Source organism: Aquarana catesbeiana, linkage group LG10, assembly GCF_042186555.1.
Source record: "Aquarana catesbeiana isolate 2022-GZ linkage group LG10, ASM4218655v1, whole genome shotgun sequence".
Lineage (NCBI taxonomy): Eukaryota > Metazoa > Chordata > Amphibia > Anura > Ranidae > Aquarana > Aquarana catesbeiana.
In genome coordinates, this window is record NC_133333.1 from 115,224,972 (window position 1) to 115,251,134 (window position 26,163).

Below are 26,163 nucleotides of genomic sequence, written 5' to 3' on the forward strand. Positions count from 1 at the left end.
CAGTGTCTACAGAGTGCCCCCTTACACCCTCCAGAGTGCCCCTTAGGCTTCATATACACAAGACGTTTTTACAACCTCTCCTGAACTATTTAACTTGACAGATAGTAACTGACGTTTAAAACGCTCGTTTTGCCGCATTTACATGCTGCGTATAGCAGCGTTTTGCCACATTTTGCCACGTTTGCGTCTAGAAGTGTTTTTGATTTTTTTTTCTTAAATAGCCAAAAATGAAAGACGCCTGTAAACGAAATGCGGCTAAATGCGAATTACCGCGTTTAGCCATGTTTAGAAGCATGTGGCGCCTGTAAACTCAACTTCTGAACGCATTTTTTTGCGTTCCAAAAAATGTCTCTAAACTCAACTGCCTAGAAACGTATCTAAACAACCCTGTGTACATGTACTGATATGATAACATAGAGGACAGTTCAGGGGCAGTTGAAAAAAACTCCCAACTGCTCCTAAACGTCCGTTTACCAGCAGCAGCGTACATGAGGCCTTTAGATGATGTTCCTCCAGAGTGCCTCCTTAGATGATGTTCCTCCAGAGTGCCCCCTTAGATGATGTTCCTCCAGAGTGCCCCCTTAGATGATGTTCTTCTGGAGTGCCCCTTAGATGATCCTCCGGAATGCCCCTTTAGATGATGTTCCTCCAGAGTGCCCCCTTAGATGATGTTCCTTGAGAGTGCCCCCTTAGATGATGTTGCTCCAGTGTGCCCCCTTAGATGATGTTCCTGTCAGTACTAGGATCCCTTTAAGACCCAGCAAAACTCACCTGACACAGCCTTTGCCTGGGAAACAACAGTGATTGGCAAGCTAACCTTTAAATCACCTATATCAGCTCACAATCAGTGCTCATGCTAGAGTTGTTACCTTTGTGTGCTACTGCCTGACCCAGCTGATATGTGCTCTGTATATTTTGTGTATGACCCAGCTAGTTTTGACCCTGCTTGCTCGCTTCTGATTCGGTACCATTTGGATTCTGATCTACCTGTGTATGACCCAGCTTGCCTAGACTACGCTTTGACTGATTCTACTGTAGTACTTTCATCTGTAGTGGTGCACCACAAGTTCTAGCCAACATCTACCTTCATCTGCAGCGGTGAACTACAAGTCCCAGCTGACCTGCTCTGCTTAGAACTGCTCATAGTATGTGCTCTTGTTCCTTGAACCCTTTGCATAATCAGCACACCTGAACTGTTACCTGTTATCTGCTCCTAGCCTGACATTATCACGAGCCATACATAAAAAGGGAAGACTATCATGGATCCTGAGCAGGTTCAGTTGTTTGCACAGGAACTTTGCCATTTATCCCATCAAGTCCAGGAAATGGCCACAGAGCTCACCAAGGTGCATTCTCCTTCCACTACCACCGCTACAAAAACTCCATCATCTGAACCGAAAATTCCTTTGCCTGACTGGTTTTCTGGTGACCGTAAAGGATTTTGCAACTTTAAAAACAGCTGCAAATTATATTTCAAGTTAAAGCCATCCACGTCTAGCTCTGAAACTCAGAGGGTTCGGATCATTATCTCACTACTACAGGGTGACCCCTAGGCTTAGGCCTTTAACCTGGAACCAAACCATCCAGCCCTGCTAACAAGATGCCTTCTTGCTATATGATGATTCAGATTGTGCTGCTACTGCAGAATCAACCCTGCGTAACTTACAGCAAGGAACTACCACTGCTGAAATGTATTGCTCAGAGTTTCGCAGGTGGGCCCCGGAATCTGGCTGGAATTATGCAGCTCTCCGCAGCCAGTTTAGAATAGGCCTTTCAGATGCAATTAAGGATGCTCTGGTCAACTTTTCCTACCCAGCCTCACTGGAGGAGGCTATGTGCCTAGCCATTAGAATTGACCGCCGCCAGCGGGAGAGGAGGAGAGAACTCCCTATGGCTGTGGCAAATTATATACCTCCCTTGCCACCTGATTATTCCACCTCCAGTGCCAGATCTGAGGAGGAACCTATGCAGTTAGGCTTCACCCGTTTATCTGCCCAGGAACACACATGCCGGCGTAACATGGGACTCTGCTTATATTGTGGCCTCAAGGGTCATATGCTCCGTTCTTGCTCACGTCCGGGAAACTCCACGACCTAGGTGTTTGTGGGGACGTCACCATAGGTCTGCTTTCATCTCCCCAGGAGGACAATCGTATACTTTTACCCGCTGTTATTCACTTTGGGACAGGGGCTCATGAACTGCTGCATTTGTAGATTCTGGAGCTGCTGAGAATTTTATTGATAAGACTCTGATTACCTCTTTGTCCCTGGAAATTCATGCTCTAGATTGCCCAGTCCGCCTGATTTCTGTGGATAATCAGCCTCTCTCACAAAATCTAGTGCTCCAATCCACTGACCCTTTCCAGTTACAATTGGGGGCCTTGCACTGGGAGAAGATTTCATGCCTTGTCATTGACTCTCCATCCACTCCTTTGAACCTAGGCCTTCTTTGGCTTCAGAAGAACAAGCCAGCAATTGACTGGCGAACAGGAAATATTCTGGCTTGGTCCAATCAGTGTGTAAAAAAAATGCATCCAGCACCCTGTTCAATTTGCTGCCTGTCAAGAGGGAATGGAACAGATTCCTCTTTGTTATAAGGACTTTCGGAACGTGTTTTCTAAAGGGATTACTGAAGCTTTATCTCCTCATAGCAGTTATGATTGTCCCATTGACCTCTTGCCTGATGCTACACCTCCTCAAGGGAGAGTTTTTCCACTGTCTGAGCCAGAGAATCTTGCTTTGCAAGAGTATATTCAGGAAAACCTAGCTAAGGGTTTCATCCATCCCTGCACTTCTCCCGCAGGCGCAGGATGCTTCTTTGTCCCGAAGAAGGATGGGGGACTGAGACTTTGTGTTGACTACAGAGGTCTAAATAAGATAACTGTTTCCAATCGGTATCCTCTTCCTTTCATCACAGAGTTGTTCACACAAATCCAGGGAGCCAAAATCTTCTCCAAACTGGACTTAAGGGTAGCCTATAATCTAGTGTGCATCCGTGCAGGAGATGAATGGAAGACGGCCTTTAACACCAAGGATGGTCATTATGAATGACTTGTCATGCCTTTCGGTCTCAGGAATGCGCCAGCTGTCTTTCAGAACTTTATGAATGACATTTTCTGTGATGTGTTGGGTTGCTTCATGCTTGTATACTAGATGATATTTTCAAATAATCTCCCAATCCTAAAACACATCAGAGGCACGTCTGCTCAGTATTGGCCCGAATAAAGGCTCACTCCCTTTTTGTAAAGCCCGAAAAATGTTTATTCCATGTCAAACAAGTAACTTTCCTGAGCTACCTAATTTCTGACACAGGCCTCACCAGGGATCCAGCCAAGATTCAAGCCATTTTAGACTGGGCACCACCTTCAGACCTGAAGGCAGTTCACTGCTTCCTGGGCTTTGCAAATTTCTATCGAAAATTCATTAAGAACTTTGTCACCATTTCACATCCCATCACCTCTTTCACCAGGAAGACTCTGACTAAGTTTAAATGGACTACTGAAGCCCAGACAGCCTTCACTCAGTTGAAGAAAGCCTTTACCTCTGCACCAATTCTACGCCATTCTGTTCCTGAGCTTCCTTTTATTGTGGAGGTAGATGCATCTGAGGTAGGGGTGGGGGCGCTTTTGTCACAAAAGGATCCTGTAAATGCTGCCATCCACCCCTGTGCCTTCTTGTCCCATAAATATTCCCCAGCAGAGCGCAATTATGATAAAGGCAACAGAGAACTTCTAGCCATAAAGCTAGCTTTGGAGGAATTGAGACATTGGCTGGAGAGAGCTCGCTATCCATTCATAGTTCTGACTGACCACAAAAACCTTGAATACATCCGTTCTGCTTAAAGACTGAACTCACATCAAGCCAGGTGGTCATTGTTCTTCTCCAGATTTGATTTCACAATTTCTTATCTACCAAGGCCAAAAAACATTAGGGCTGATGCCTTGTCTCGAAGCTTTTTATCAGAATCTCCTCCTCCGCTTCCTCCACAACCCATTATCCCTGAGGATAGGATTTTGGCCCTCAGAGGTGGACATCTCTGAGGCCTTGTTACCTGCACAGGCTGAAGCTCCTCCCTCCACTCCTTCTGGTATGCTTTTTGTGCCACTGGCTCTTTGTTTGCAGGTATTGCAGCAGGCACATGCATCGAAACCTACAGCACATCCGGGATTTAGACAGACTTTTGAGATTATCTCTCGCAACCTCTGGTGGCCATAGATTAGGCAGGATGTGTTAGCCTTCGTCCAAACCTGTGAAGTTTGTGCCAGAAGCAAGAGCCCTCCGGTCTCCTACGTCCTCTTCCGATACCTACCTGTCCCTGGACCCATTTATCTATGGACTTTATCACTGACTTGCCTCTGTCCCAGGGATGTTCCACGATCTGGGCGGTGGTAGACAGGTTCAGTAAGATGGCCAACTTTGTTTCGTTTCCAAAACTTCTATCGGCTAAAGAACTTGCATTAAACATGTTTTCAGGCTCCATGGGGAACCAATTAACATTGTTTCAGACCGTGATTCTCAGATTATAGCTCAGTTTTGGAAGGCCCTTTGCTCTCAGCTGGGGATTAAGTTATCGTATTCTTCAGCATATCATCCTGAGACAAATGGCCAAACAGAAAGGACTAATCATACACTAGAGAAGATGGTACGTTCTCTGATGACCAATGATGAGGTGGAGTGGGTCAACATCCTTCCGTGGGCGGAGTTTGCCTTTAATAATTGTGCCAACGCATCTACAGGGACCTCTTCTTTTTTTCTTTGTTTATGGGTTGCATCCTCGTGTGTGCTCCTTAGATCTTCCACCCTCAGATGTTCCAGATGCCAACACTATGATTGAAAATTTCTCCAAAATCTGGTCCAATATTAATCGTGCTACTTCTCGCTCTGTGCAGGAGTTTAAGAAAATGGCTGACAAGAGGCGCTCAAAGGAACCAAGATATAAAGTTTGTGACAAAGTGTGGCTATCATCTGGGAATCTGTCCCTGCATGTTCCATCTAAAAAACTTGACCCAAAATTCATCGGGCCGTATGAAATTCCAGAGATTGTTAATCCTGTGGCCTGCAGAATAAAACTTCCCCCATCCATGCGCATTCCAAATGTCTTTCATGTTTCATTGTTGAAACCTGTTCATTCCAGCCCCCAAGTAAATGAACCAGAACCTGTGGACGTGTTGGACAGTCAGGAATATGAAGTGGCATTTATTCTTGATTCCTGACGAGTGCGCAATTCCTTACAATATCTCGTTCATTGGAAAGGTTTCGGCCCAGAGGATCCCAGCTCGTGATCTTCATGCTGACTGACTTTAGAAAAAGTTCCATCTTCGTTATCGAAGTAAGCCTGGGGGTGCAGGAGCAATCCCTCGAGAAAGGGGGGGGGGGCGGTACTGTCAGTACTAGGATCCCTTTAAGATCCAGCAAAACTCACCTGACACAGCCTTTGCCTGGGAAACAACAGTGATTGGCCAGCTAACCTTTAAATCACTTGTATCAGGACACAATCAGTGCTCGTGATAGAGTTGTTACCTCTGTGTGCTACTGCTTGACCCAGCTAATATCTGCTCTGTATATTTCGTGTATGACCCAGCTAGTTTTGACCCTGCTTGCTCGCTTATGATACGGTACCGTTTGGACTCTGATCTGCCTGTGTATGACCCAGCTTGCCTAGACTACGCTTTGCCTGATTCTACTGTAGTACCTTCGTCTGCAGCGGTGAACTACAAGCACCAGCCAACATCTACCTTCATCTGCAGCAGTGAACTACAAGCACCAGCCAACATCTACCTTCATCTGCAGCAGTGAACTACAAGGTCCAGCAATGATCTACCTTCATCTGCAGCAGTGAACTACAAGTCCCAGCTGACCTGCTCTGCTTAGACGTGCTCTTGTTCCTTGAACTCTTTGCATATTCAGCACACCTGAACTGTTACCTGTTATCTGCTCCTAGCCTGACAGTTCCTCCAGAGTGCCCCCTTAGATGATGTTCCTCAAGAGTACCCCCTTAGATGATGTTCCTCAAGAGTGCCCCCTTAGATGATGTTCCTCGAGAGTGCCCTCTTAGATAATGTTCCTTGAGAGTGCCCCCTTAGATGATGTTCCTTGAGAGTGCCCCCTTAGATTATCGTCCTACAGAGTGCCCCTTCCATCAGTGCCCCCAGAGTGCCAACTTACATCATTGCCACCAGAGTGGCCCCTTACATCCTCCAGAGTGCCCCCTTAGCTTAGTGCTCCCAGACCCCCTGTGCATCTTCTAGAGTGCCCCCTTACATCAGTGTCTACAGAGTGCCCCCTTACACCCTCCAGAGTGCCCCTTAAATGATGATCCTGCAGAGTGTCCCCTTAGATGATGTTCCTCTAGAGTGTCCCCTTAGATGATGTTCCTTCAGAGTGCCCCCTTATATGATGTTGCTCCACTGTGCCCCCTTAAATGATGTTCCTCAAGAGTGCAGCCTTAGATGATGTTCCTCGATAGTGCCCCTTAGATGATGTTCCTCGAGAGTGCCCCCTTAGATGATGTTCCTCCAGCGTGCCCCCTTAGATGATGTTCCTCAAGAGTGTCCCCTTAGATGATCCTCCTCCAGAGTGCTCCCTTAGATGATCCTCCTCCTTAAAAGATCCTCCTCCATAGTGCCCCTTATATAATCCTCCTCCAGAGTGCCCCTTACATAATCCTCCTCCAGAGTGCCCCCTTATGTAATCCTCCTCTAGAGTGCCACCTTAGATAATCCTCCTTCAGAATGCCCCCATGCACATACCTCACTGGCAAGTGGCGCACAGCTGGCGGGAAAACTCTTTAAAAAAATCCTTACCGCAGGCTCTAATCTGCACATGAGCAGATCTGGAGGCAGCTTATTAGTTAACTGCAGAACTCAACTCAACTTGTGCTTTGGGGCTTGTGTATAAGAAACACAAAATGAGTGTCATGATGTCACAGTGCACCCAGAATTGCCCTGCTACCCAATCTGCTACCCAATCTGAGGCTGAGCCGAACAATTCTCTAACTGTTCTCTAACTGGCTGGCTCCGGAACTGCACATGAGCCAACAAGGGTATTTTTACAGGCACTTTTCTCCTGTCTATCTACAATTACGGACAGAGAAAAGTGCCTGTTTTTTACAAACTGTCCCTAAATTCATTGTAAAAGGCTACAATAGGGAATTAATAAATGCGGCTTGAGATATACAAAAGTGCATAAATTGCTGATGACAAAGAAGTCACTAAGGCTGCATTCACACCTGAGCATTTTCAGCTCGTAAAACGCCCGAAAAAACGGAAAGGAGATTCACCCTCTTTATTTGTCCTGTTTACCATTATCATTGAAAGTGAAAGTAAATCCACTAATTTGCAGGGATTTCCCCTCACTTCCTGTTTTGGCTATTTGACAGGAAGTGAAGGGAAATCTCCAAATGTGACACAGATGGCAAAAAAAAAAAAAAAAAAATCTGACAGGGGTTTTAACCCTACCTTGCTCTATCCACAATGGAAAAAAAAAGTTTTGCCTATAGTTCTACTTTAAGAAATGTAGAGCCTGAGAGTACATGTGGCACAGAACGTAAGAGGTCATAGGGGCAGATGGTAGCGCTCATCCTAATAAACTGTTCATTAACTGCAGTACACAATATACTGTATCATCTATGGCCTAATCAATTGTTCTTGTGGTCTACTTTATGTGGGCCGGATTTCCCATGCTCTAGGAATTAGATATGGGTAACCCAAAAGGAACATCTTCATAGCTAGTCGTGACAACTCAGTTCCTTACCACATTCATGAAAAATATCAGAAGGATCCCTCAGGCCTAAAGTTATTTGGCATAATAGCTATGACAGGTGACTCTAATGCTGGGAGAAAACTCTGTAAAGTGTGTAAAAGGGACCCATTTTGCATCTACTGCCAGGGTACTCTAGCCCAGGTGGTTTTAATGAGGACCTCGAGATTTACACAGTGGTCTGTTACATAGCCTGATGGTAAGGCCTCATGTACACTACTGCTGCTAAACAGACGTTTAGAAGCAGTTGAGTTTTTTCAACTGCTCCTGAACTCTCCTCCATGTTATGTTATCAGTACATGTACTTAGGGTTGTTTACAGTCGTTTCTAGGCAGTTGAGTTTAGAGGCTTTTTTTGGAACGCAAAAAAATGGGTTCAGAAGCTGAGTTTGAAGGCATTTCAAACGCCAAACGCTTCTAAACGCAGCTAAACACAGTGAATCGTGTTTAGCCGCGTTTCGTTTACAGGCGGTTTTCATTTTTGGCTATTTAAAAAAAAAAAAATAAAAATTTTTAAATGCTTCTAAACACAAACGCGGCAAAACGCTGCTATACGCGCCATGTAAACGCAGCAAAACGTACGTTTTAAACGTAGGTTACTATCTGTCAAGTTAAATCGTTCAGGAGAGGTTGTAAAAATGTCCCGTGTACATGAAGCCTTAACTATGATTATTGTTTTTGTTTTTATTTACTATCTTTATTAACCAGATTTCATCACCAATTTATTATCGAATATATAACATCCAAGTATTTTTTGGCCATTTTTGTTTTGGTACCACATTTGCTGGTAATATGCTATTATTATATAACTAGTAATTTTTTTTAATCTTAATTTTTAGTTTGAATTACATATGAATTAAATAATTTTTTATATATTATTCTATCATTGCATTTTATCGTCAGGTACATTTATAACTTTGTATAGTTTTATTCTTTGTGCGTACCTTTTTTCTTGATTCTATAAGTAATCCATTGCCTCTGTATTGCCTGAGTATTCTTACTTCCAGAATCAACACTGCTGCACCAGTTATTAATTCATCAAACTAAAAATGTAATAATTTATTAATGATTTAACAACATTAATTTATGAATTAATGTATTGCTATAAGTAATATAATTGATTAATGTACACATATTAATACCGTATATACATATACATTGTTTTTTTATGTCAACTATTAGTATTTGTAGTAATGTTTTTTTTTGCCACACATGCATTGATCTGTTTAAGGCTGCATTCACACCTGAACGTTTTCAGCTCATAAAACGCTCATAAAACGCCCAAAAAGAAGCCTGAAAAACGCCCAACAAGCAAAATCCCATTCATTTCAATGGCACTTGTTTCACATCTGAGCGTTTTGTCACCTGAAGCAAAACACCTTAAAAACGCCCCAAGCTCAAAAAAGAACATGAGCTTCTTTGGGACAGATTGCATGCGTTTTTCTGCCTTTTATTGCCTGGTGACCTGAACAAAATCGCAGCAAAATTGCTGTAAAAACGTGGCAAAACCGTGGTTAAAACACGCGACTTTGAAACGCTCAGGTGTGAATGCAGCCTAAGTGAATGCATGTGTGTGTATGTGTGTGTGTGTGTGTGTGTATATATATATATATGGGAGCATAAAAAAAAAAAAAAATATATATATATATATATATATATATATATATATATATATATATATACTATATTACCAATAGTATTGGGACGCCTGCCTTTACACGCACATGAATTTAATGGCATCCCAGTCTTAGTCCATAGGGTTCAATATTGAGTTGGCCCATACTCTACAGCTATAACAGCTTCAACTCTTCTAGGAAGGCTGTCCACAAGGTTTAGGGGTGTGTCTATGGGAATGTTTGACCATTCTTCCAGAAGCGCATTTGTGAGGTCAGGTACTGATGTGAACAAGAAGGCCTGGCTTGCAGTCTCCGCTATAATTCATCCCAAAGGTGTTCTATCGAGTTGAGGCCAGTCAAGTTCCTCCACCCCAAACTCACTCATCCATGTCTTTATGGACCTTGCTTTGTACACTGGTGCACAGTCATGTTGGAACAGGAAGGGGCCATCCTCAAACTGTTACCACAAAGTTGGGAGCATAAAATTGTCCAAAATGTCTTGATAGGCTGATGCCTTAAGAGTTCCCTTCACTGGAACTAAGGGCCAAGCCCAACCCCTGAAAAACAACCTCACACCATAATCCCCATCCACCAAATGATTTGGACCAGTGCACAAAGCAAGGTCCATAAAGACATGGATGAGTGAGTTTGGGGTGGAGTAATTTCACTGGCCCGACCTCAACCTGATAAAACACCTTTGGGATGAATTAGAGAGGAGACTGCAAGCCAGGCCTTCTCATCCACATCAGCGCCTGACCTCACAAATGCGCTTTTGGAAGAATGGTCAAACATTCCCATAGACACACTCTGGGACTGGGATGCCATTAAAGTTCATGTGCGTGTAAAGGCAGGCGCCCCAATACTTTTGGTAATATAGTGTGTGTGTGTGTGTGTGTGTGTGTGTGTGTGTGTGTGTGTGTGTATATATATATATATATATATATATATATATATATATGTGCATGTGCTGATATGTGGATGTGTTTGCATACTTTAACATCGATCTTTCATCACCTGTTGACATCTTGCATCCTCCTGAATATTTTATGTTTGCCACATGTATTTTTTATATATGTCTAGCAGTTAAAACTCAAATACTAGACATTTGATCTGGCTGCCAAGAAAATAAAGAGAACTGACATCTAAAGCTCTAGTACTGCAGTCCATATTAGTGTTTGGCAGCTGCTGACTGCCAGCTCAAGCCCTACCCAGCCTCTTTAATCTTACACCCGCCCACCTCTTGGTCCATTGTTTTAGTCCTGGTGACAGTCTTTCAATAAACCTGTTGGATGGATGTTGGTGTGCAGCTAATTTTTATCACTTGGTCTACCTGTCCACCAAAGCTTGTGCATGTGCTCCAGCAGGGCTGCAGTTCAGTTGACAGCATGCGTTCCACCAGCATCTAGGATTTTCAGTGGACTGGTTACATCCAGTGGAAGACTAATAGCATGCATTCCTGCAGCCATGGTGTGCGTTCCAGTAGCCATATCTTCTGAGCTGTTACTATCATGTATGGCACAGAGCCAAAGAGAAATCCTTGACAACATGGGGTAAGATTGCTCTTCTTCCTACTGGATGCTGTGGCCTGTTTAGTGTAGTTGAGAATACGGACTGATATAGACTTTATATTATATATAGATCGTTGAAGCATGTGGTGAGTAGAGGACAATTGAGAGTTTTAAGCATCTGCAGTGTATTATGGTGCCGGGTGTTGTTCCTGTGAGGTGAATAATATTTATGTATGGAGTCTCCTCCACTTTATGGGAGGAACAGCCCAGAAATGGTCACATGGCACTTATATGTCTATTTAAAAATGATGATTTGAGACTAGTGGGCAAATTATGCTCTGAGGAAGAGAGTCTGGTCCTCAAAACGTGTCAGAATTTATGTCTGCGCTCGAGTAATGCCTAGGTCTCTTAGAGACCTCCAAATCTTGGCCTTGATGTCAGCGCTTGGGGTTAATTATATTCAAGGCCGTTAGCCATGTAGTCTTTTGGGAGTATGTTTTCTGCATTTAGTTTTTTCATAAACTATTTTAAGGTAATGCACTAGGCCTTTGCGTCCTTTTTGTTAGATTTCTGATCAGCAAAATGAAACCTGCCTTTCCAGGACAGACTTTTGTAAGGAAAACAACAGGCTAGCTATAAGACCTGGCAGCTGCTTTCCCCCTGAAGACCATTTGTAAATTGGCATAATGGGGAAGCAAGCCCTGCAGTATCAAGCTAGAAACCTGAACGGGCAGGTCACAGCAGTTTGGTAAAATTCTTCTGATTCTTATATGAAATTGGGCCAAACTGACAACTGTTTAATAGATTATATTTTTAAGTCTAGAAACCCCCAATGTGACAGTATCCAAATAAAAATAAATGAAAGTCCAAAGTTCCAGCACGCATTTAGGCTTTTTCTTTTCTTAAGCAGGGGTGTAAAATAATACAGGATCATGATTCAAAGGATTACGGTCCCCTGAAAAGATATTTCAAGTGTCTGAGCAAAGGACAGAATTGAACTGCTGGTAGTTACCCCACAGTCAATGAAGGCATTATTGGATCTGCAGAGAACTATATTAAATCTCAAAAGCCATGTAGATTCTATCAAGAAAATGGTACTCTGGCCATTAAAAATAGAGTTCCATTATCTTATCTTCTCATTTTTTGATGGCCCCTTACTGCGCAGGTTCTTCAGGGCTAATATTATGCACCTAAAATGTAAGCCTGTTCTGTCCTTTCCGTTGGAAGCTGTCAGTCTTAATAATGAGCTGCATATTATCTTATGATTCTTCAGGGCATGTATTGCAAATGAAAGAGTCTTTTGGGGTCTGTATAGTGACCTAAGGAGTATTTTGAGTTTGGTGAAAGCAGAACTCGGTTAATACTGCTGGAACATTCTTTTAGGTATCTGCACCCCATCTCCAGACCTTAGCTGTCCTGTGAACTTACCATAATTCATACAGTACAGTGCTCAATAGTGATGAACTGATGGAGGCTCTGTTCAGATAGGTGACCAAGATTCCAGGAGACCTTCAACCATCTCCCTGGAAAAGACAGGATACCCTTCAGCAAGAAACAGTTATTTCTGCTTTTCAGGACATATCAGACTCCCTTTCTCCTGTTGTGCCTAACATACAACATAAGTGGGACAAATGCAAGGAATGAAACGGGCAATAAATAGTGTGAAGAATAGTTTTATGTCATTTAGCTGCATCCTCCACTTGTGCACAAGCTGAATATAAGCACAGACCTCTGTCATTCATGTCCCATGTACTGTACAATCTGTGAGCACATGCACAATTCTTGTCTAGAGTTGGCCGAGACCATCCGAGTGCCTTCTACAGTGAGTTTGGGCGGCACCAGCGGGTCTGGCGTAAGCGATGCCTGAGCATGTGGTTTGATGTCATGGTGCAAGGGATCCGAGGGGAGCAGGACTGTCTCGTGTGCGGGTCTGCAGGATGAGAGCAAGGCAAGCCGGGAGCGGAACTGTCAGTGCTGTTTGGACTGAAGGGACCACCTGGCATGGAGAGAAACTGTGACTCAAGAGGGGAGGTGTCGTGTCCTCATCATCTGTGCTGCTGCACACTGCTGTTAGTGTCACTGTGAGAGTCAATGGGGGTTATTTACTAAAGGCAAATTCACTTTGCACTACAAGTGCACTTGAAAGTGCAGGCGCTGTAGATCCGAGGGGATGATCTGAAATGAGGGGAAGCTCTGCTGATTTTATCATCCAATCATGTGCAAGCTAAAATGCTGTTTTTTATTTTCCTTACGGTTTCGTATATGAAAAAGGGTCAAGATTTACATAATTCCTGATTCTGACCCATCTTATCTGCTTAAAGTTATATACCTATAACCCAATATATCCTACTGAGGTCACTGGTATCTGGATGGTGTATGGGACTGAAGAGTTGTAGCCATAATAGTGTGCTTTCATTAGAGACTATAATGGGCCAGGGGTAGGTGGAAGAGGCAACCACATTGGGTGCTTCAGCAGTTGGTGGTGCAAAAAGAGCAGGACCTGTTGTCTATGCTGCTGAGATAATTTACCACTCATAGGGGCTATTTACGAAAGGCAAATCCACTTTGCACTACAAGTGCACTGCAAGTGCACTTGGAAGTGCAGGCGCTGTAGATCCGAGGGGATGATCTGAAATGAGGGAAAGCTCTGCTGATTTTATCATCCAATCATGTGCAAGCCAAAATGCTGTTTTTTATTTTCCTTGCATGTCCCCCTCAGATCTACAGCGACTGCACTTCCAAGTGCACTTGTAGTGCAAAGTGGATTTGCCTTTAGTAAATCAACCCCAATGTGTGTTCCTGCCCATTCAAATTTTTTGCCCTCCTGAATCATGTCCCTGAGCTACTTACTTACTATATTGAAAATAGAGTAAGAAATATGTTTTTGCCTTAACCTCCCTGGCGGTATGATTATGTCGGATTTTAGGTGCTGAAAGCAGTACAATTATTTTGCATGGAAATTTGGCGTTTTATATTGTAGGTCTGTAATTCTTAACAATAACACACTTAAATCTGTCCAAACAAGAGTCTAGTAGATATCCCGGGTATGATGAAGTTTGAAACACAAAATCATAAATTATAATATAATAAATAAATATAAATAATTTAAAAAAATAATAACATAATAATAAAATAAATTTCCCCACGATTCACTATCGCTCAATTCTGCAAGTGTTCTAATTTACTATCGCTGTTTTCTAGCTGGTCTAAAGCCACTTTTGACGTAAAGGGACACTTTTTGGTTGCTATGGACAATCTCAAGTTTCCAGGCAGAAAGAACAGTATATATAATATAAAACTGCATGCAGGGCATTGGACAAAGCACTGGGGACAAAAGGGATGTGAAATGATTTCATACAGTACTGTAATCTGTAAGATTACAGTACTGTATGTGTTATGATTTTTACAGTTTTTTTTAATTTGCCGCCAGGCTCCGCCCGTGCGTCACAACGCTCGCAGGGAACGGAGCCTGGTATAGAGAAGCTTCGGCTTCGGGAGAAGGACAGAGCCCGCAGACACCACGGGGGGACATCGCAGGATCCTGGGGACAAGGTAAGTATACCGCACCAGGATCCTGCAATGCAATCCCGAGTGTGGCTCGGGGTTATCGCTAATGGTGCTGAAATTTAACCCCGAGCCACACTCAGGAATACCGTCAGGGAGGATACTATCGCCTTAATATCGCCTATATTGCCTTAATATCACATTGCTAATTGTACTTGTTTATAGCCGAAATACTGAAATATGCACTTAAAATTTTAATTTTGTAACTTTTGGAAATGCCAGTTAAAACTTGGCTGTGCCATAAAATTGTCAGTAAATTTCAATCTGGTAGTTTGGCAACACTGGATACCAGGCAACTTTGTACATATAACCTCTTATTTCTGCCATCCACCTGCCTTCAGTTTTGATATACGTATCAGTATTTGGATGCCCCCAGATCCTAAATGTAGAACCACATTGCATTAGGTGAAACCAGATGCTAAAGTAGTAACCAGAATAGTACAGGGATGTAAAAAGGTTTTTATCCATAGCCAGGAACCAGGTAAGCCTTTTTAATGTTATCCTCAGGTGCTAAATTCTAATTGTAGACATACTAATACCAATTCAATTAAGTTGTTTCTAGCACAAAGAGGTTTTCGTTCCTTCTTTGGTGTTAAAATGAAATGCCTGTGAAAACATGTTTCTTTTTTACGTTTTGGGTGGAGTGGGCAAAGGTTAAAAGATTTCCCCTTACTTCATGTAATGGTCACAGGTGTCACCAAGACAGCATGGGGGAGATTTACTAAAATGGGTAGCACAGTGGTGTAGTGGGTAGCACTTTCACCTAGCAGTAAGCAGGGTCGCTGGTTCAAATCCCAACCACGACACTACCTGCATGGAGTTTGCATGTTCTCCTTGTGCCTGTGTGGGTTTCCTCCGGGTACTCCGGTTTCCTCCCACACTCTAAAGACATGCTGGTAGGTTAATTGGATCCTGTCTAAATTGTCCCTAGTATGTATGAATGTGAGTTAGGGACCTTAGATTGTAAGCTCCTTGAGGGTAGGGACTGATGTGAATGTACAATGTATATGTAAAGCGCTGCATAAATTGATGGCGCTATGTAAGTACCTTAAATAAAATAAAATAAAATGAGTTCACTCAGAATCTGGTACAGCTGTGCATGGTAGCCAATGAGCTTCCAACTTCAGTTTGTTCAATTAAGCTTTGTCTTGGACCTGGAAATTGATTGGTTTCTGTGCACAGCTGCACCAGATTTTGCACTCTCCAGATTGTGTTACGAAATCTCTTCAATTGGGGATAATAACATAGATATACAATTTTCCAACACAAATGTATTCTTATATATCATATACCTTTCCAAGTTTTACAGTAAAAAAGTGTAAGAGCCAAGCATGATGTTAGTAGCATGGAAATACGGTTTGGTATATGAAAAAGGGTCAAGATTTACATAATTCCTGACTCTGACCCATCTTATCTGCATAAAGTTATATACCTATAACCCAATATATCTTACTGAGGTCACTGGTATCTGGATGGTGTATGGGACTGAAGAGTTGTAGCCATAATTGTTTGCTTTCATTAGAGACTATAATGGGCCAGGGATAAGTGGAAGAGACAACCACCTTGGGTGCTTCAGCAGTTGGTGGTGCAAAAAGAGCAGGACCTGCTGTCTATGCTGCTGAGATAATTTATCACTCATAGTCTGTAATTAACCTTATGCCCTCTTGCAGCCCAGAAACAGCCCTGGTAACTACAACCACTGCTCAAGTTCAGGCACATCTCTTGCTATTTTCAAGCTGTCTATGAGCTGCCTAAGTGTGCACTAAGGTCCTGTTCTGTATTTTTTGGAATCTGGATTTTCTAAACATTGATGACTGCCAGTCAGGCTCAAAGATGAGACTGCAGTATCGGAATGCTTATCTGCTCCCTTTCTGGCTGCAGCCTCTGCTGGGGAAACTCGGTTTCAGCCAGCTTTACTGATTCCATATCCCTAAAGCACACACAGTAAAGCATAGAATGTGGGTGAATTTTGCATCTACAGAGAGGCTATATAATGTCCACTGGTGGTAGGAAAGGAAGTCTGTAGGGAAATGTATATGCTGGAAACTGTGAGAAAATGGTTGGGAGAGCCATACTTTAGTCTTTTTGCCCTGGGTCTTAAAGGACATTGGGGGTTATTTACTAAAGGCATATCCACTTTGCACTACAAGTGCAAAGTGCACTTGAAATTGCACTGAAAGTGCACTTGGAAGTACAGTCGCTGTAGATCCGAGGGGGACATGCAAGGAAAATAAAAAACAGCATTTTAGCTTGCACATGATTGGATGATAAAATCAGAAGAGCTTCCCCTCATTTCAGATCTACCCCTCAGATTTACAGTGATTGCACTTCCAAGTGCACTTTCAGTGCAATTTCAAGTGCAGTTTGCACTTGTAGTTTGCACTTGTAGTGCAAAGTGGATTTGCCTTTTGTAAATAACCCCCATTGTCCCAGCACCATATAACAGTTTCTATTTTTGTCTGGTAAGTAGTCTAATGTCACCAGTTGAAGTGATAATCTGCACATCCCAAAAAATGTATAACATGTACATCTAGGATACTGCAAAGAAGTTGGTGTTACAGTTTGTGAATTCTCATAACCGTGCATAAAACTTGACAGAATCTGTTTACAAGCAGATGGCAATATGCAATTGCAAAAGATATAATTAGGAACTATAATTTACAGTTTTTTGAACATGCAGAAGCAATTACATCAGTACACTTTTAACAGTTAAAACCCTGACAGTGAGTAGACGCCACAGTGTAAGGGACGCTTACAAAGTTTGACCCCATTGCTCCCACCATAAAATATCAGTAGAGGTCCTGATCTATAATTGGAGAAAATCTACTTCTTTACTGAAAACTCACCTTTACTTGAAAAATGGATGATGAAAGGGACATAAAAATGCTGGAAATTGCAGTGTAATTGTTTACAAAAGAGAAAATGAAACAGAAACAGCGATATACTGTATGTGCAGCTGCCTAGTTTCAGTCTCGAAGCTTAGGCAAGTATTGTTGATGAAAAATGGGTCATGAATCAACTGAAACACTGGGAAATGCGATTTAAAATAGAGGTTGAAAGAAAACTCACAGGAAGTTTCAGGAAGGGTAATCTATGGGACATTGTAGAATATTTACAACATTTATCAACTGGAAAAAACATGTTTAAAGGGGTGTATAAATAATTTTGCTACTATCCAATCTCATAGGCCATGACAATATATTGCATATAAATCAACACATGACTTATCTGTCTATAATGGGCAGTTGCTAGCTTGTTAAAAAAAACATAAAAGCCCCAACAAACAACTTTTCACTTGCCAATTGGGGGTCCATAACATATATTTCAGAAGTTTGAAGTTCAATTTTTTAAAAAAAAGTTAACTACATATAATGCATAACCAAACCACTTTTCATTGAAGTACGCTATCCATGCTCCTATCCATTGTTTACAGGTTAACACAGTGAGTACTCTACAATGTCTGCATTTTATGACTTATTTAGAAAATGTAGGCCATGGTGTAGGACCTGTGGAATCCCTTGGAGTGTTCTCTGCATGACTTTGACAGGTCAAGTGAACTCCTACTGAAAGTTTTTTCCCTTATCTGCTAAGTTGGAGACAAAAGGTCAGTTTGCTATGTACACTAGTGTGCTCTCTAAATGTGCCAGATTTTTTTTAATTTACAAGTACTGGTCTTAGTGGTGTTTTATAAATGGGCTTCTAAGCGAGTAGACTAAGAAGCAACAGAGGGGAGGGGGGGGGGGGGTTCGTTGTGTTACCTCTCAGCAATAGTGTTTTTCTTCCACATATACTAATCAACTTACAAGTAATTAAACCTTTTGCTGTAATGTTTTTGACAGACTTTAAAACTTGGTAAAAAATAAAAATAATTCATTCCTTAGTAATGAAACATTATTCCATTAACTGAAATACAGTTTAGAACTTTTATGCAGCAAATATTTGTTGAGTGCCTTGTTACTGATCAAACTCAGGTACAGCTTTAATATGCTATATCTTTTTACATTTTGACATACTGGTCTGTGGTCTACTAGTGCTGCACGATTCTGGTTAAAATGAGAATCATGATTTTTTTGCTTAGAAGATAGAACACGATTCTCTCACGATTCTCGTGGCGTAACATCATCTTTCACATTAAAACAAAAAAAATTGGGCTAACTTTACTGTTTCGTTTTTTTTTTTTTATTCATTGAAGTGTATTTTTTCCCCAAAAAATTGCATTTGAAAGACCGCTGGGCAAATACAGTGTGACATAAAATATTGCAGCAATTGCCATTTTATTCCCTAAGGTCTCTGCTAAAATACATATAATGTTTGGGGGTTCCAAAGTAATTTTCTATCAAAAAATTTTGATTTTAACTTAAGAAAGAAGTGTCAGAAAAAGATTTAGACTTTAAGTGGTTAAACTTCCTGCATTTATATGTTGTTGAAGACTTGGCAGACTGCCCAGATTATTTATTTATACAGAAGTTCTATCTCTTTGATCTAAGAAGGAAGCTTAGTTACAATGTTTCAAGTTAAAGACTTGGCAGAGTGCGCTTTCTTTTGACAGCTGAGTGAGCAGATAAAGTCTCTCCACTTGTTTATATGAAAGAATCAGCAAATCTGCAGGAGAGATCTTCAGGGGGGGTTGAATCGAGATCACAATTTTTTAATGATTAGTTGTGCAGCTCTGAGTTGCTGAGAAGAAAGGATTCAGGTGGTGAAGTCAGTACAGGAATCAAAGCTCACAGGCAGCAGTATGCCATGGGATACGTAGTCCTTGGAAATTAAAGTAACCCAAGTGAATGAATAGAGGAGAAGCTGCAATACACGCAGGGATTCCAGGAAATTGTGGAAAGAGATGACCAGCAAATAGCAAGTACTCACAACATGAAAGGAGATTCTTCAAATAAGTGTATATTGGATTATCAAAAATGGCTATCATTTGTATTGCTATTACAATACTAATGATATAAAATAAAAAAGTATGTTGTGACTATAGGTCTCCTTTAAGACTAATTTAAATGATCTAAAAAATGCATAATATACATTAAACACACATTGCCCAAATTAGCAAATAGACAGCCTGCCCTAGCAAGGTAGTAAAAAGCTTCCTTTTAAAAGTGAGACCCAGGTTTTCATGCTCTGTAGAGTAAAGTAGTAATGCACCAAAAGCATACATACAAACAGCAGCAAATCATTGTTTTAGTACACATGTAAATTTTATATTTTATTATGTGCTTTGCTGTTTACCAGAAATTAACAGAGCAAAGACATAAAAGAAAATTTCAATATCGGTGAAGACCTTATCAAAGTGTTGCACAGAAAATAAAGACAGGGCATCCTAATGAATACCCTAGCAGCAGGACATCCTAGTTATAATTACACTGCACTTCATACCAGAGTAAATAAACTCAAGACACAATCAGGGACTAAAAGCATACAGTCCATATGAGGAGACTGCTAGACCACTTTTTCAATAGATCTTAGATTCTAATTTGTGGCTATACTTGTAATTTGGAGTCAAAAAAGTTAACCAAATTAAATTTCAGTCTTTTTAAGAAGCTAACTTGGGAATGACCTTCATAGTCAATCACCAAGGAAATGTGCACATCCTGGCATAAACAGCCAAAAAGACAAACTTTGAGCAAAATTGTAAAGGATGAAGTCATTAGAATAGTTCATCTAAATGTCCCTGTTACTGGCTTTGGTGGCAAGAAAAAAAAATGCATATTTCCTCATGTGGTGGTCATGCCTACTGGAAGAGCGTTTACTTTCAGTTTAGCGACTCATACAGAAGCCAGATAAGCAAACAATTAGCATTTTAAGAATGAGATTAACAATGGCAAACATCCTGTGCTTTCTGCAGAGTTTTGTACTTTGTACCTGCCTTCTTTGTTTGTCCATTATGTATGATTGACTTTGGATTTAAAACTTTTAATATATCTATCCACCATATGTTTAGTTTTGAGTCATAGAGTCCAAGGGGTTGAAGTCTTTTTTAATTGCTATTGAAATGCAGTGGTCATGTTGCATCGTGTCATAGAATTAGTTTTGGAATCTTACCTTTCAGAAAACTGCTTTCTTTTCATTACTAATCTTATGCCTGTGTTTTATTGTGCAGAAAGACAGTTTGAGATAGCAACTATCTCGTATTTATTATAGGAAGGGAGAATTTTAGTTCTTTTGGCAGTTGATGGAAGCTGGTCCATCATAGGCCAAGAGATTTGTACATGTTAGACCTTGTGCACACTAGGCTCTTCTGAATGTCTTTCTCCTAACAGGAGAAAAGCGGTGTTAAAAACACGCCTAAAACCAAGTTTTTCAAATGTGTTTAGGCGTGTTTGGATGAGTTCAGCTGCATCAAGCGTTTGGGAGTTAATTTATTTCGTTGGCCAAAATATGAATAAATGTTGAAGCGCAAAACACGCCTAGCGCTTAGGCGTGTTTAGATGCGTTCAGGTACGTTTGTCATTTTTTTATTCCCAAACACTCCTCTCCTGGATGTGATTTTGGGGCATTCAGATTTCTGACTCTAAAGGTCCCTGCCTCTAAAAGCCTGTAAACGACCTACAGTATCTCACAAAAGTGAGTACACCTCTCACATTTTTTGTAAATATTTTATTATATCTTTTCATGTGACAACACTGAAGAAATGACACTTTGCTACAATGTAAAGTAGTGAGTGTACAGCTTGTATAACAGTGTAAATTTGCTGTCTCTGCAAAAGAACTCAACACACAGCCATTAATGTCTAAACAGCTGGCAAAAGTGAGTACACCTCTAAGTGAAAATGTCCAAATTGGGCCTAATTATCCACTTTCCCTCCCCGGTGTCTTTTGACTCGTTAGTATTACAAGGTTTAGGGATCATCCTTTGATGCTGATACTGTTGAGTGCATGTTGACCTATATATTATATGTGTCAGAGGATAAGCACCTGTTGAAGATGATATGCAGCCCTGACCCTTTCCAGGATGTGGATGACAGCTATATAAACATTTCAAGGCTTGATGTTTCTTACTCTCTGGTGAGTGAGAACCCTTAATGGGAGTGTGACGCACAGCTTGAGCATTCTGGCGTGAGGTGCATTTCTACAATTCTACATTCACCACCTGTGTCTTTTGGACTGGTTATCACCTTTTGTCATTCACCTTTCTCATATGCTAATACCGTATGAAAGCTTGTCATAATAAGTAATGACAGTAGCGCTGCTATAGTATTTGTAGGGTACTCACTGAGGTACCTGTGGAGATTTTACTATTTTGTTTATACAGTTAATATTTTTTAAGCGGCTGCTAATTATTGCGATTATTGCAGTGTTTATATGATTTTAAGATTTACAAGCTCCATAATGCTGAGATAGTAGATGAAGGCCTGTTTTCACTTTTATGACACAGCCATTAATGTCTAAACCGCTGGCAACAAAAGTGAGTACATCCCTAAGTGAAAATGTCCAATATTGTCCCAAAGTGTCAATATTTTGTGTGGCCACCACTATTTTCCAGCACTGCTTTAACCCTCTTGGGCATGGAGTTCACCAGAGCTTCACAGGTTGCCACTGGAGTCCTCTTCCACTCCTCCATGATGACATCACGGAGCTGGTGGATGTTAGAGACCTTGCGCTCCTCCACCTTCCCTTTGAGGATGCCCCACAGATGCTCAATAAGGTTTAGGTCTAGAGAGATGCTTGGCCAGTCCATCACCTTTACCTTCAGCTTCTTTAACAAGGCAGAGGTCATCTTGGAGGTGTTTAGGGTCATTATCATGTTGGAATACTGCCCTGCGACCCAGTGTTCGAAGGGAGGGGATCATGCTCTGCTTCAGTGCTTTGTCTTTGTACTCCTCACCTGGTTGACACCACACACGCTTGACACCATCTGAACCAAATAATTTTATTTTGGTCTCATCAGACCACAGGACATGGTTCCAGTAATCCATGTCCTTAGTCTGCTTGTTTTCAGCAGACTGTTTGCGGGCTTTCTTGTGCATCATATTTAGAAGAGGCTTCCTTCTGGGATGACAGCCATGCAGACCAACTTGATGCAGTGTGCAGTGTATTCCATCGGCGGTGGTTTCAGCGGAGAGCATCGGTAGTTTCAAGAGACTATTAGATAAGCACCAGAACAATCACAACATACAGGGATATACAATGTAATACTGACATAAAATCACACACATAGGTTGGACTTGATGTTTTTTTTCAACCTCACCTACTATGTAACTATATATGAGGTGCCATGTTGAACCTCCAGTGACCAGTATGAGAAAGTGAGAGTGATAACACCAAATTGAACACACCTGCTCCCCATTCACACCTGTGACCTTGTAACACTAATGAGTCACAGGACACCGGGGAGGGAAAGTGGATAATTGGGCCCTATTTGGATATTTTCACTTAGGGGTGTACTCACTTTTGTTGCCAGCGGTTTAGACATTAATGGCTGTGTGTTGAGTTATTTTGAGGGGACAGCAAATTTACACTGTTATACAAGCTGTACACTCACTACTTTACATTGTAGCAAAGTGTCATTTATTCAGTGTTGTCATATGAAAAGATATAATAAAATAATTACAAAAATGTGAGGGGTGTACTCACCTTTGGGTAATACTGTATGTGTGCATGAACACATAGGCTAACAGAAGGGTAATTAGGGCCAGAAAAAAAAAGCTGAAAGCCTGTAAAACATGCATTTGATAGCTGCAGTGTGCATGAGGCCTTAGCATTAGTACATATCTGTATAAGTCAGTGGTTAGGATTGCAGGGGCTACCATTTACCATTTTTTACCATCGTTATATTTTGTTGTAAAATGGTCATTTTTTAGGCTTGTTATGACACTTATCATAAAAGCATGGTATGAGGGAGAAATTTACAAGTACTAAGTATATACTGCATCTTTATGTTCGCAACACTATTTTATACTTGGCCATATCCTCTACCTGTTAAATATAATGCTGCCTATACTAAATCTAAATTTTAGGCCAAGTATTTTGAACCTGACTTTTATTAAAGTACTATTATTTCTTACAAAATTTCACATTGTGTTCCAATTAGACTGCACTTGTTGTACCTAATGTATCAATTATACTACCAGCGATGGGTAAAAATTAACTTTACTGAGACACCCAAAGCATTATCCTGATATTTGTTAGTAATGAGTTATCTCTCAAATAAAACACCTACTCAAAATAAAATATTCATTTTCACACATGTAATATTTGCATCATGTAAGAAAATCTTTTCAGGTACCTAATCAATTGTTCCCTTTCAAATCTAATGGTGTCTCCATTGGGAAGAAAAGGAACTTTTAAACACATCAGTCCTATAAATCTGTGCAGTTAAATAGACTTTGTCACTGGGAAGAAATGGGCAAAATGCTACAGGTATGAAATGCTGGAACCCAGTGGTGCACATACCTTCAGCAGGCTTACAACCCTTTTTACAATGCCTAGCTGCCCTGACAGGCAACGCTTTGAAACTTCTTGGCCATTCCTACCTTCTCCATTTTTCTACTGGTCAGTGAGACTGCTCATCAAGCTAATGAGCCTATACAAATGTACAGAAGGGGGACTTAGTGCCATTCTCCAATACTACTGGGAGTTTTCAAGTTTGGCTGTTAGAACAGCCTGGGATTCTGCTATGGCAGTAAGGTTTGAGAAGCTGCTGCAGGTATAAGCACCACTTGGTGCCTGAACTTCAGCAGTTTGCCCTTTCCCCATTGATAGGACCTCTTTAAACAAATTGAACATATTTTGTACATGCATGACTTCACTAGCTAAATAGTTCTTGATTTGTGAATCATCTTATACAGTAATTGTTAAAACAAGTGTTTTTTTTTTGTCTCACAATGTTACAGAATCCCTTCGTGTGACTCTGACACCCAAGAAGCTGAAGACTGGCATTGGCAGTACCGTCATCTTGTCCTGTTCTATCAGCGGATCCCCTGGTTACCATGTCCAGTGGTACAGAAATATAGAGCCTGTTACGGCAGATGAGTTCATCTCTATACGGGGAACAGATAATGAAACACTTGTTATTAGCAGTGCTCAGAAAATCCACTCTGGAGCCTATCAGTGCTTTGGAAGTCGTAAAACACAAACTGTCCAAGACTTCGCAATTGTAGTTCTAGAAGGTAAGACTATGACATCTACCACAACTCAAAAAGATAAAAATATGTTATTGAAAGTCAAAAATATATTATAAGGGACATATTTACAATACGATACCCTTTCTGGAAAGTGCATTTTTAGCTTGTAGCAAGATTTGGAACACTTAAGTTACTGGTGACCTGAATGCCTTTATTGGCACACATAATACACAGATAACAGTCCAGCACATTTTCCTGGGTTTTGCATGGCACAATGCTGCATTAGCTGTAATAGGAAATATACTCATCAGCCATACCTTTATGACCATGTTGAGTAGGTCTTTGTTTTGTTCTTTAGTTCCACTTTAACGTATTGTTTTCAAGTGCAGGGGAATCGTCATTTTAGGATAGGAGGGATTCATGACTTTAAGGAATGGGAGAATTCATGAGATTCAGGATTGGGGGGTGGGGCATGTTTTAAGTATCTGTCACTGTTGTAGTCATATTCACCTTTATTTGTAGTGTGCAGGATGATGGTCTATGTCGCTACCTAAAGATTATCTGTTCTATTAGTTAAAGAATAAAATTCTATTGACATTTTTCTGTTTCCTGCAGATGGCACACCTCGTATCCTCTCATCATTCAGCGAAAAAGTAATGAATCCAGGAGAACCATTCTCACTCATGTGCTCTGCCAAAGGAGCTCCTCCCCCTACTATCAGTTGGACTCTTGATGATGAACCCATACAGCGGGATTCAGGGCACCGTTCAAATCAATATACTGCCTCAGATGGCAGCACTATCAGTTACATGAATGTGAGCAGCCCACAGATCATAGACGGGGGTGTGTACAGATGTTTGGCACGCAACTCAGTGGGGAGTGCAGAATACCAAGCTCGAATAAACGTAAGAGGTGCCTGTCCTACTTCTACATATCAGAATAGGGTCTGTGAATTTTTTTTGGGATTGTTACCAGGGCACCCCCTTTCCTCTTACCTCTTAATCACAACTCATTATTTCCTCTTCTTTATGTCATAACTAACTCCTCCTTATTCACCTGCCTGTCATATATTGTGCTGCTCTAAAACTTTACATTGTCTCATCATCTTTTTCTTTATAAGTCGAATATTTGTGTTCTAATGCATCTACTCTACTACATAAATCTCCAGACAAGAACTACTGAGCACTCTATTTAGGTAGTACTGCTTTTGGTTTGTGTTTGTGACCATGTGATTGGCTGATTAGCAATTTGTGTTACCAAGCAATTGAACAGGTGTACCTAATAAAGTGGCTGGTGAGTGTACAAAAGTATGCGCTAGCCAGGATTTCTTACAAAATCTATTTAAATTTTATGAAGGAGTAATTGTAGCCTTTTACAGGGAAGTGGCTTTGGATGTAGTATTTTTTCTACTTTGCTAAATGCTTTTAACATGATACCATACAAAGAGACAATAGGGTTGATTTACTAAAAGCAAATAGCCTGTGCACTTTGAAAGTGCAGTTGCACTAATTTTCCCCAGAGCATAGTGAATGTGGTGAAACTTTGCTGATTTCCATCATGAAATCATGTGCAAGCAAAAATGCTATTTTTTGTTTTCCTTGTACCTGATTGGGTCTACTTCACAAAGTGAAACTTCACCACATTCACTAGGCT

The 26,163-nt window shown here is 41.1% G+C and overlaps 1 protein-coding gene across 3 annotated transcripts in view; it reads left to right on the forward strand.

The window, feature by feature from the left end:
• Positions 1–26,163, forward strand: part of DSCAML1 (DS cell adhesion molecule like 1) — a 440,889-nt gene that overhangs the window by 305,993 nt on the left and 108,733 nt on the right. For 2 of the 3 annotated variants that reach the window (XM_073602485.1, XM_073602486.1), the window contains exons 6-7: positions 24,280–24,555; positions 25,126–25,422. In XM_073602485.1, the coding sequence (XP_073458586.1) occupies positions 24,280–24,555; positions 25,126–25,422 (573 nt within the window). The remainder of the gene's footprint in view (positions 1–24,279; positions 24,556–25,125; positions 25,423–26,163) is intronic. The other variant, XM_073602487.1, reaches the window with a different exon arrangement.